A 12693-nucleotide genomic window follows, 5' to 3' on the forward strand; every position below is an offset into this window, starting at 1 on the left:
CATTTCTTTCCTTCTTTGTCTTGGCATAAAACATTACAATAGTGGTATGTTTATTCTGGAGCCTGTTCAGTGTGTAAAGGCATTTATTTGTTTAATTTGCAGTATTTATTACATGCTACCTGGTAGCAGAAGTTATTTGGGTGTACAAGCCAAATTAAAAAGAAAAAGAAAAAAACCTGAAGTATGTTTAACTCTGGTCCTCTCCACCCTAAATGTGAAATCTAAACGAGACTGAAAAGGACAGTAGAATAATATCAGTGTAAAACCAGCTACAGAGAATAACACCAGTACCAAGGATCTGGGCAAGGGCTGTAGCTTGTTGATAGAGCATCTTCGTTGCATGCGGAAGATCCCAGGTTCAATCTCTGGCATCTCAGGGTAGGCCTGGAAGAGACTCATCTCTGAAAACCCTGGAGAACCGCTGCCAGTCAATGTAGACCAGGGCTAGCCAGTTGGGTGCCCTGCAGATGGTGCTGGACTTCAGCTTTCATCCTCCCCAAACAACATGGCCAGTGGTCAGGGATGCTGGGAGTTCAGCAACATCTGGAGTCACCACATGAACTACCCCTGGATAGACCGTACTGAGCTAGGTGAACTAATGTAATCTCTTTATATAAAGCAGCTTCCTGTGTTCTGAAGGCATTAAGGTATCTTAGAATCCTAGAGCTGGAAGGGAACCTGAGGATCATCTGGTGCAGGGGTCGGCAAGGTTTACCTCGCCTGGACCGGTACACTCCACTGGAGATCCCTCCGTGGGCCAGATTATGCGTACGCATGCGCAGCCGTGATTTCCAGTGTCTGCATCTGAACCTGCGCAGATGAGATTTTCGGCATCTGAGCATGCGCAGGTGCAATTTCCAGCACCCTAGAAGTGAGTCCCTGCGTGCCGCGCTAGTTTAGCACAGCACGGGGGGACTTGCTGAGTGGGTAGCTTGATTCAGGGGCGGCTTGGGGGCCAGTTAAATGACCCCTGTGGGCCGCTTGTGGCCCATGGGCCTTAGGTTGCCTACCCCTGATCTAGTGCAATGCCTGCAATGCAGGAATATGCAGTTTTACCTTACAGGAATTGAGCCTACAACCATAGTGTTATCAATGCCACACTCTAACCAGCTAAGCTATCAAAGGCACAGTTATTTTCTCTTGAGAGAAAAGAAGCCTATTTATTAAAGTATCGTATACATATGCAACTTATAAATCCACAACAAAATAATGCATTTTTTAAAAAGTACATACTGCAATGCACCCAATAACATAAGACTTATGTTTCATTGTCCTTTGTTACTCCTCTCTAAACCTAACTATCCTCTCTAAACCTACGGTAACTATCTTTGTTAAGATGAAAAAGGTTGGGGAAAATTCAAAATCTACCTGGCGCGAAATTATCACCAGATGAAGGTGCAGGGCAAGTCTTTTTAGGGAGTGTGTTACATGAGGATGTATGGAGGAGAAATTCAATTCCGTTCACACCTGAAGGTAAACCAACTAAATTTACAGCTTCCAAAACAATGTGTGAACCAAAGCACAGACATCATTTGAAATCTGCATGTCTCTCAATTTTGCAGTGTGGTTTTCCCACCAAGGAATGTGAACAGAAATGTATATACTGTACTGGGGCAAAGTGTGCACAGAAATTTTAAAAGTAATAGTAGTGCAAATAAACTGCAAACATGCATTAGTTTGCAAACAAAAGTATATATTAGACAAAACTGCACACCAACATGCGTATATTAGGAGAAATTCACACTAAGGTGCTCATGAGCAATTTTTTTTTTTAATCTGCAAACTGGTGTGGAAATGTAAAGAGCTGAAGATTGGAAAAATGAGAAACCAAAACAGAGATTTGCCCATCCTTAGCTGTATGATAGATGATGTCTGTGTGTGTATGAAAATGATACATGAGTAACGTATAGGAGTACTGTAAGGATAGACAAGCTTTTTGCTGTTAAGAGCCACGTTGCCCTGACGTAGTCTGTTGGCGCCGCTTGCAAGCTGTGGGTGGAGCCAAAACTAATAATGGTAAAGGCCACCCAATTTCTCTCTGTGTCTTTGTCCCTTCCCCTCCACCATCCCCCATGGGCTGCCAGGGAAGGGACAGAATGCTCTTGCTGACAGTCTGAACTGTTCACTTACAGAGGGCTTTCGAAATTAGGTTGTGGACCACAGGGTTCCCACCTCTGGAGCAGCATACTAGTTTGAGTGCAGTGTGATTCCTCTGGCACTTCGAATACGCCCTTTAGTTGAGCCACACAATGCTCTGGGTTCCACAACTGCAAAGAGGGCATTGTGATCTCTGCGGCAGGAGAACAGAACCCACGTTTTTGCATTGTTGTGCACTGAAACTGGCTGCAGTCCACCTCTTTGGGGCAGGAAAGAAACATGAGACCGATGTGAAACTTCTTGCTTTATTTGGCTACTGAACCAGTGGCCTCTCATATTCACCATTACGTGATTTGAGATAGTGCCATAGAAAGCAATTCAGGAAGTTAATGTTATCTCCTGGTGGATTATACTATGTTACAATATGTTTTTGGTAACAGCTTCCCTCCTTCATTTCTGAGGCCGGCAAGGAGTCCATTGTTTTGATTTCCTCTGTTTCAGAATGGTGAAAAGTGCTTTATGCTCCAAGGATGAAATAACATCCTAAATGGTTTGGAGGCTGCAATCTTTCAAGGGTTGCTTCTCCTTCTGCATGTGCCTGCCCCACCCAGTGTGGTAGATGCTCCAAAAACTTTGAGGTGTGGCGATCAGAACCATACACAGTATTCCAAGTGTATCCACTAATTGCTGGACAGATTACGGCTGTGCCATTGTGAGTTTAACCCCTTCCTTATTCTACTTCGAACCAGCTCCTCTAACCTTACCTGTTGGTGTGAGTCATATGACAAAATAAAAATGGGAGAGAAGAGAATTTCCAGTTATGACTATTACACCCTTTGGGCCAGGAGTTTCCTGCCATAAATAACCAGGAAGGTTTAACTGCGATTTTATAAGGATTTTATTTTTTTTTGCACCGAAGGAAGCAATAAAGAAATGAACAGCATGCACAAAATGGGACTAACTTAGGAGCAAATCATTAAGCCACGCAAATGCTAATTAATGTCCCTAGACAAGAGAAGGCTAGTCTGAGAGTTTGCTTGCACTCACCTAGTCTTCTGACTTGCTTCAGAATGTTCATGCTCTGGAATCGTATGTATTATTTTTCTACCATGCATATATGTTTTTGCAGCATGCCAAGATTGTGCCTACTAATGAGGTTTCCTTGTGTTTGGCTCTGCTGGTTGTTGCACTTGGAGCTTGTGAGTGTAAAATGAATTTTGCTGGGGTCAGCTGAATTCTGAAAAAGAGTTAATAACTGGCAGTGAAGTGTGCCTGTATGGCTTCTAATCAGTGCTTTCTTGATGACAAGGAGATGTTCGTTTTGAAAGTGGTAATTATTTGATGGGAGATGCAATCTGAAATCACTTGTGCACTTTGTCATTAAGGCAGAAATGTGTGCACTGATGCTTCCTGGCCCATGCACCTATCTTGTAACCAAATGCATAAGAAACCATGTGAAAAATATTTGTCTGAGTTTGAGTTGTCTGAGAATTTTGTTACGTTTAGTGAGTTTGTATGGGGCTTTTTCGCTGCTTGATAACAAAAACTGTTACTTTGTGCGTTTCCTTATTTGCACTGGTGGCCTGGAATTTAAGGGCTGGAAATGAAGAGCTAAATTTGTGGCTTAAATCTGAATGTCTTTTTTAGTTATGGCTTATAGCAAAACAATAAAAATACTACTACTTGAATGTACAGATGTACTTTTTAAAATAAAAGAGGTGGCTGTGTTGATCCAAAAGGGGGAAAACCCATAGGGCGATATGCAACTAAACAGTTCTGCTAGTGCAAACAATTTCAGTTGCTTGATTCAATTGACTATCGTTAACCGGAGTTCAACAAGGGCCTTTTGATTTATGCACATGGAAGGCTGTTTTTTCTTTAAAAATAAAAAGATTCAACAGACTCTTAAAAGACATATTCTAGCAAGAAGAAAGCTAGATCTTTTCTTTTTGACATTTGTTTTCCTTGGGAGCATATAAGGAAGAATCATAGAACCATAAAATTGTAGGGTTGGAAGGGATCATGAAGGTCATAGAGTCTAACCCTCTGCAATGCAGGAATCTTTTGCCCAATGTGGGGCTGGAACCCATGACCTTGAGATTAAGAATCTCATGCTGTACTGACTGAGCTATCCATCATGAGAGTTCTGTCATGTAAGCCCAAAGTGGCTTGCACAGTCTGAAGTGGAGCAGTCCAGAGACATCAGTTTATCACCTCAGTGAGAACTAGTAGCTCTTCCAGAACTGTATGTATGTGAGCAACATGTCGTTGACACAATAATAGTGCATTAGGGTTTGATTTGTACTGGACTGTTCACAAAATCATTCCGCTTGTTGGTTGCTCTGTAGTGTTACTGCACTGTTGCCATCAGGAGGGGTGCTCTTGCGCAATAGCGCAACAAAAGTGGGGCAACACTCCCCCTTCCTCCTGTAACATTTGTGCTATAAGATGTTACAGGATTTCAGCAGGAAGTTACAGGGCATGCAATGACTGGAAACTAGCACAAACAGTATGGAAAGCAGGATCACATATAACCTTCCTGATGCCATCATGAAAACAAATCATCAAGAACACACAATAAAGGGGCTGTCCAGAGGGGCCCCATATCTTCCATTGGAGGGTGAGATCAGACTAAGGCCACATTCAAAAGTACTGTGATACACTTTCAACACCCATGGCTTCCCCCAAATAATTCTGGGAGCTGTAGTTGGTTAAAGAGTGCTGAGAGTTGTTCAGAAACCCCAATTCCCCTCGCAAAGCTACAATTCCCAGAGTGGCTTAACAATCCCTCTTCACTTCCAGAAACTTTACTTCTGTGAAAAGAGTCTCCTTACAACTCTCAGCACCATTAACAAACTACAGCTCTTTGGAGGGGAAGCCATGACTGTTTGAAGTGGCACCACATCACTTTTCATGCATCCCAGAGTTGGGTTTTGTAGTGTGTGCTTAAGTGCTGAAGGGAGTCATGCCGATCCTCCATCCTCCTCTTTGGACTGTGAGTCAGCTGTCAAATTAATGTGTAGGCAGCCCTTGATTAATAAGAGGGTGGGGAGGCCTACCTGTTGGATGCTGTGAGGCCTCTCTGGTAACTACAGGCCACGAGGCAGCTGCCTGCATTAGCTTGACCCAGAGTGTAATAGGAGAGGGAATGTTAGATGGGAGAATATTTACACTAGGAAGCCAGAATGGGCTTTTGGGTGCAGCAGGCTCCACCTTGCCTTCAGGGAGGCAAACTGAAGCCAGCAAAGCATAACTAGGAAAGGATGTCGCCCCCCCCCCGCCCCTTCTGAGGAAGAGATGTACTCAAGCTATTCTCATGCAAAATCTCCCCACAGCTATGTTTTGTTTATTTAAAAGCATTTCTAAACTGCTAAAAAAAGTTTTTTAAATCCCTCTTAAGTGGTATACAATATGGAAAAAACCTAAGGAGCTGTAGTCACAGAATTGTAGAGTTGGAAGGGACACCAAGGGTCATCTAGTCCAACCCCCTGCCTACAGCCATCCTGGGGTGGGCTCTAAGCCACTAACCTTCTGGTTTAACAGCCAGATGCACTGACCCAACTAACTTTTACTCAGATTAGACCCATTGAAATTAATGGACATAAGCTAGTCATCCCGGCCATTAATTTCAATGGGTCTAATCTGAGTAAAAGTTGAAAACAACCCAATATCATAAAAATACAAACTGAAACCCATGAAAAAGCTGGATAAAAACAGATTAAAAAAGAACAAAACAATCATTCGGAGGACTCATACACATAAACCACGGTCCATTTTTATGGGTCAGGGGAAGCCTGGGCAAAAAGTTGAGTCTTTATAAAATGTCCGAAGCTGCTTCACAAATGGCAGAGGGAAGCACATTTTGTAGTATAGGGGCAACAGCAGAAAATCCTTCAAGTGAATGGCTTTATGTTATCAAGGCCTTGAACGTGTCCTATGTTCCTAGGCCTATCACAGCCCTTTTCTGCTTGACCCTCATGCAAAGGTGGGGAACCTGTGGCTCTCCAAATGTTGCTGAATCACAGCTGGCCACTGCCCTGCCCTGCCCAGCCCAGGATTCAATTTCTTGGTCATGATAGCATGTGACAAAGAGACAGGACCCATGAACCAGCTTACAGTTAAAGTTCCATACATAGTCCTAATTGGAGAGTATTTTATTTATTTGTTTTATTGCATTTCTATCCCGCCTTTTCTCCAAGGAACTCCAGGAGGTGTACATGGTTCTCCCCCTCATTTAATCCCCACAACAACCTTGTGAGGTAGGTTAGGCTGAGAGGCAGTGACTGGGCCGAGGCCACCCAGTGAGCTTCATGGCCAAGCAAGGACTTGAACCCTAGTCTTCCAGGTCCTAGTCCAACGCCCCAACCACTACACCGCTCTGATGGCTGGACTCAGTGTGCACTATGAGTGATCTATTGTGCATTTTTGATGGATTCAGACAAAGGTAACAAGGGCAATGACTGTCCTCCCCATCCCACATGCACACACCCTCGCCTGTGGCCAGTTTCCACACACCCAGTTGCTTGTTTTGGCAATCGGCAGCGGTGCTCGGATTAATAATCATAATAATAATAAAAAACCTTGGCCTCCTCTCTCCTGCCGTCCAGGAAATGCTGCCCAAACTGACAAGCCTGTTGAAAGGGAAAGTCAACTCAGCTCCTACCCAAAGAAATGGCTCCTTTTTCCTTCCTGAGAACACCTGGTAGGTCAGGACAGGGGTGTTGGGAGAGGGCAGGCTGACAGATCCGTTAGCAGTGTCTTTCCCCCGCAGAAAGGTGCAAGATTGAGAGTCGGGTTCCTGTTGCGGGAAGAGAAGGCAGGTGCTTTGTGGAGGAGGAGAGGGCGAGCGAGTGAGTTCAGTCCAGGAAGAGAAAAAGAGTCTTTATATTCAGCATGAATAAGAAGGGAGGCAACGGCAGTGGGTGGGTAGATAGGTGGGGGCTTCTCGGTGCTTACTGGTACCAGTTTATTTTAGCAAATGCTGGGTTGTGGTTAGAGAGCCAGCCCAGTGAGCCATTCTGCCCCACCTTAAATTTTTTTGCAAATATAGCGGGGGGGGGGGGAGAGAAAGAAAAATAGTTTGTTGTTGTTGTTTAGACATTTAGTCATGTCCGACTCTTTGTGACCCCATGGACCAGAGCACGCCAGGCACTCCTGTCTTCCACTGCCTCCCACAGTTTGGTCAAACTCATGCTGGTAGCTTCAAGAACACTGTCCAGCCATCTCGTCCTCTGTCGTCCCCTTCTCCTAGTGCCCTCAATCTTTCCCAACATCAGGGTCTTTTCCAGGGAGTCTTCTCTTCTCATGAGGTGGCCAAAATATTGGAGCCTCAGCTTCAGGATCTGAATAGGTTTGATCTTCTTGCAGTCCATGGGACTCTCAAGAGTCTCCTCCAGCACCAGTAAATGGACACTAACAATAAAAGTATTTCATAGATCCTAACTTAAACATAAAAACTGCCCATATTAATTTATATGTCCTACCAGATTGATAATTATAAGCTATGGGTTATATCCGGTGCTAGTCCTACACAGAATAGTTCTGTTGAAATTAATGAACATGACCAAACTATTATTGTTAAATTTATTAGGTCCATTAGCATCAGTGGTCTTACTCTGAGTAAAACTTAGTTGGCTATAGCCCTATACGTTCAAATGCAGGAAAGGCACTGAGATATGCAAACCACTGAGGAAGTAGATGGTGGGTGTTTATTCTTACAGCCTTGCAGGAGAAGTCTCTTTGCACCAATAAGGGCTCTTTCATTCTCAGTTTGTTAGTCTGCACATCATAGGGATACAGTTTAAGGGTGTGTGAACACCTGCAGACAGCAAGGATTTTCCCCAAACAGCAGGGCCTTGCAAAGGCTTGCAACAGAAACCAAAGGAGGATCTAGTTCAGCAGCCTGTTTCTTACTGTGGCCAGGTAAAAGCATCTGTGTGTTCAAGACGTATTCCCATTGTTTAACTAGTTAGGATAACTGTAAGTTTTCAGCTATATTGCAAGTAGCGCAAGTCAAAAATTAAAGAAGCAGTTGAACAGCACATGTAGGTCAGTGGTGGGGAACCTGTGGCTCTCCAAATATTGTTAGATTGCGAGCGTTGTGTTCTGGTCTGACACTGGAACCCCCAGGGCAAGTCTGGTCGAAGGTTGCTGGACCACGGACAGCTCCGAGTGTCTTTGAAGATGCTTTGGAAACTGCAGGTGGTGCAGAATCCAGCAGTAATATTTTCTACAATCAGACAAAAGCAATACGAAAACAAAACACAACTGCCCATCACAAATAAAACTCGGTGTACAAATCCAAACATTTAAAATGAAGCATCACATAGATATTAAATAGCAATGGGGACAAAACTGATCAGCTGCCAGTGGCCTGAGGATACAGTCATCCACTATTTCTCTCTGGAACAGACCCAGTAAGTAGGAGTGCAATCATTGTAACATGGTCGCCCCAACTCTTGGAGCTGGTACAGGAGATACTGTGGTCATCTGAGCTGCTTTGGGCCGTAGTTCCTCTATCCGGCGTCTGAAGGAGGTTATCCATCAGTTCTCCCATCCTTTGCTATTTGCTTCTCTCCCTGCAATTGGTACCCGAAGGCAAACATCTAGGAATGTGTGAATCTGTCAATTTCAAATACTCTCTTTCTCATTTTCCAATCTTAAATTCCCTTCTTTGCATTTCTACTTCAATTTGTGTTTGTATGCAGTTTTGCTTAATACACACCTTTCCGCAAAGCAATTTCCCCTAATGGTTTTTGTGTGTTATTTTCATTAATACATGCATTAATTTGCACACTCTCACCTTTTGAGCACATTACTTGGCTAGAGAACTGCATTGCAAAGTTCTAAGAAGCATGAATTTCAAAGTATGGCTCTGTGTTTTGGTTCACATCACATGTTGTTTTGGAAAGTGTAAACCAGATATATTCACCTTTAAATGCAAACTGAATTGAATTTCTCTCCCCTCCCTACACAGCCTTCAAGGTGAAAGCTCCACCTAGCTTGTGTGTGAGTAGCCCTTCCACCAGCTGCCTTACAATAATATTTATCCAGCCTTTTCCTCCGGCTTCCCATCATGCTGGCCTTTCCATGTTGCCACCCTCTTGCAAGAAGAGCACAGGCCCTTGACTCAGCCCCTTGCTGCATTTATTTCCTTATTAAGTGAGAACTGGGTTTCCAGCAGCCTCTTTTTGGACTGTATTGGATAGTGGTAAAACCACCACAGATCCTGCTTTAGGAAGGTGCAGCCATCTTTATGTATCTGACAGGTTGAATCTGGAGGACTATGAACTCACTACAAAAACCGTATATCATAGGGTTGGTGGATTAGGAAAATAGAACACTGAGATTTCAATTCTTCTTTCAAACGAGGGAGAGCGGCGAGGAAGCGTGGGGAAGTATCCCCAACCACAGTAGATTATCATGTTACAAAAGTAACTCAGCCTTGGACACACAAAGGCGCCATTCACTTGGAGGAGAATGACCTAGTTATGGATTCAGGGCCTGAGTTATTTTCATTTTTGCTTCTCCCCATTTTGGCTAGAAATAGCAAGGCCGCTTGGACACAAACAACATTGCAATTCAAAGCTTTGAAAACCGGGGGCAAAACTTCAGAAGAAAGCCAACATTCTCGCAGGCTGCCAGCAGCTATCTGAATATTCCCGTTTTTATTTTTCAAAAATTGGATTGGTTGAAATTCCACCTACAGAACAGTCATTATAGAGCTGGATTCATGGTCCTTGGCAATTGTTGCACTTGCTTTACTGCCCCTTTCAGGCTTTGTACTGAGGAGGCTCCCCTGGTCCTCCACCTCCCAAACCTGAAGTTTTGACCCTTAAGCAATTGAAGAAGTCTTAAGCTCTCTTTCACTGAAATGGGTGTGGGTGGGGTTCTTGGCATGTTCACAAATTGGGTCAATTTCCTGCAAGTAACTGTAGCTCTGGCCCAGGCCAGATCGAAAAATGAGCATTGAGGTTGGAATGCTTGTTGATTTCAGAGAGCTAACAGCCATTCACAAAGAAGAATCTCCACTCACAGCTCAGGTAAACAGCATTGTCAGGTTTTTGTGCTGTTTCGGAAAAAACTGCAAAACCTTGTTAACCAGAAGGTATCATGGGATGAAAGAAATCTGTCCAGACTTGTAGCCACTTGCTCAGTAGCCTGTGGTGGGTAAGAATCTGCCCCAAGCAATGCAGCAGAGAAGCTTTTGAGACATAAAAGAGAATTCATTCTTTCCTTTATGCCATTTGTATATATCAGAGGTGGCTAATGTGGTGCCTTCCAGGTGTTATTTGTTTGTTTGGTTTCTTAATTGCATTACGGTCTCTCCAAGGAGCTCAAGGTGCCATACATGGATCTCCACTCTCCTAGCCACCACGGTCACTTGGACCTCTAATGACAAATTTGAATTGTCACAGGCTGTACTTTTTGCATTTCACTGCCATCCCTGCCCGCTCCACTCACTGTGAGACTGTTTGCTGTTTCTGTGCCACTGCAAATATCAACAAACTTTGCAATGCTAGAATGATTGCATTTTCATGAATGACTGTTCATGTGAATGGCCTCCTAGCTTCTCTTTAGCTTCACATAGAATGGCCAACAGACTTGCTTTTTGTATTTGATTGGCATTTACATGCTTTTACTTATCCCCCCACCAATACACGTGTCTCTGTGTAGGAACGGATCTGAATGACATACTTACACTCCGTAGTTTGCAATGCCACATACTTCACTGGTGACTTAGGTACATGATGGATTTACTGTGGACAGGTTCTTTTCTCCCAGCTGATGTGTGTGTGTGTGTGTGTGTGTGTGTGTGTGTGTGTGTGTGTACCATTCCCTCTGTTTCTGATGTTTCAGCATGAGTGCCATTGCCGGACTCTGGAGCAGGTTTAGGGGCTACATAGGCAGAGAAGGAATCTGGTTGTGCTAGTCTGACGCCACTCAGACAGCGTTAGATGCAACCCATTATCTGGATAAGACCAAAGGAGTTCTGTATATATTCTGCTATCAGGCATTGGCCCAATGAGTGATCTCCTTGCACCTGTTTTGTTTCTCCCCTTGCTCACTTTGCACAGTTCTAAAATAGCTCTTGCTTTCTTCTGCCTAGCTGGGATCAAGATGACGACAGCTGTGCCGGTGTCTGAGAATTCTGTGTCTTCAACAGATGCAGCCACAAAGTCTCAAGAACAAATTCTTTATCAGAGTAAGATAAATGCAAAGCTGACATTTTGGGGTTGCATGCCTAAGTTCCACATGTTTTTGAACAGGTATTGTGTGAGGCATTTTAAATGGGGGAAATAGTATGGTAGTTAAAAAGAAGACATCTCCCGCTCCAGGACCACTGTCCTGATGAAACAGCCTTTGCCAACCTGGTGCCCTCAAGATAATTTTGGACTGCATGTCAGCCCCAGGCAGGATGGCCAATGGTAAGAAATGTTGGAAGTTGTCCATCACCATTTGGAGAGCATCAGGTTGGCTATCCCTGGGATAAAAAAATTAGGAAGGAACCACTGACAGCTTTTTTAAAGAGATCAAAAAATCACGATGTAAAATCCAGTCCTGGGTCTCTCAAGTCACACCTATTTCAGTCCTAAGGAAGCTGTTTTTCCTCTGAAAATAAAGAGTCACTGACACAGATTCAAAGGATTGACCCTACTATCATTGTGCATGCTCCAAGGAGATACAGTGGTACCTCGGGCTACATACGCTTCAGGTTACAGACACTTCAGGTTACAGACTCCGCTAACCCAGAAATAGTACCTCGGGTTAAGAACTTTGCTTCAGTATGAGAACAGAAATTGGGCAGCGGCAGCAGGAGGCCCATTAGCTAAAGTGGTGCTTCAGGTTAAGAACAGTTTCAGGTTAAGAACGGACCTCCAGAACGAATTAAGTTCTTAACCTGAAGTACCACTGTATTACAGTCTGTTCTTTCTCAAAATGAGTTTGTGATTAAGAAATGGGGAGTGTTTGGTGGTCCTATCCACGCTCCTGAGAAAGTGAAAAAGTCAAAGAAAATAATAATATATATGTATTTTTAATCACACTGAATAGGAACAAATAAAGACAGGTAGCAGCTAGTTCAACACAGCCTACATTGCCTGGCAGTGGCTCTCCAGCATTTCAAACATGAGTCAGTCCAACCCTTATCTGGAGATGCCTGGGATTGAACCTGGGACCTTCTGCATGCAAAGAAGATGCTCTACCACTGAGCTAGGGTCCTTCCCCCCATTAAGCTACCTTATATTGAGACAGACCATTGGCTGATCTAGTCCATTTTGGTCTACCGTGACTGGCAACAGCTCTCCAGGGGTTCAGATGAGGGTATTTTGCAGCCCTACTGTGGCATTTGCCCCTAGGATGCGTCAAGGAAAGAGTTAAAAATGGGTGTGATGTGATTGGCCAGTGAGAATGCGAGGGGGGAGTAAAAGATAGAGTGGGAGGTTTTGAAAAGACAGTTGAGGTCTGGGGGTTGACAGTTGAGGTTTGGGAGTTGAAGTTTGTCAGTTGGGAGTTGAGGCTTGGGTGTTGAAGAAGGAAGAGGGTGGAATACGCAGTGGGTTGGTTGAGTTGTATTGTGAGAGAGTGAGAGGAATT

General features: G+C 43.9%; 1 protein-coding gene across 5 annotated transcripts in view; it reads left to right on the forward strand.

The window, feature by feature from the left end:
- Positions 1-12693, forward strand: part of NCMAP (non-compact myelin associated protein) — a 38151-nt gene that overhangs the window by 20939 nt on the left and 4519 nt on the right. For 3 of the 5 annotated variants that reach the window (XM_081869850.1, XM_081869854.1, XM_081869852.1), the window contains one exon: positions 11207-11302. In XM_081869850.1, the coding sequence (XP_081725976.1) occupies positions 11207-11302 (96 nt within the window). Of the gene's footprint in view, positions 1-2615; positions 2810-6704; positions 6800-11206; positions 11303-12693 lie in introns of those variants that run through there. The other 2 variants (XM_081869851.1, XM_081869853.1) reach the window with 2 other exon arrangements.

This window comes from Podarcis erhardii, assembly GCF_964252035.2.
Source record: "Podarcis erhardii genome assembly, chromosome: 7".
NCBI lineage: Eukaryota > Metazoa > Chordata > Lepidosauria > Squamata > Lacertidae > Podarcis > Podarcis erhardii.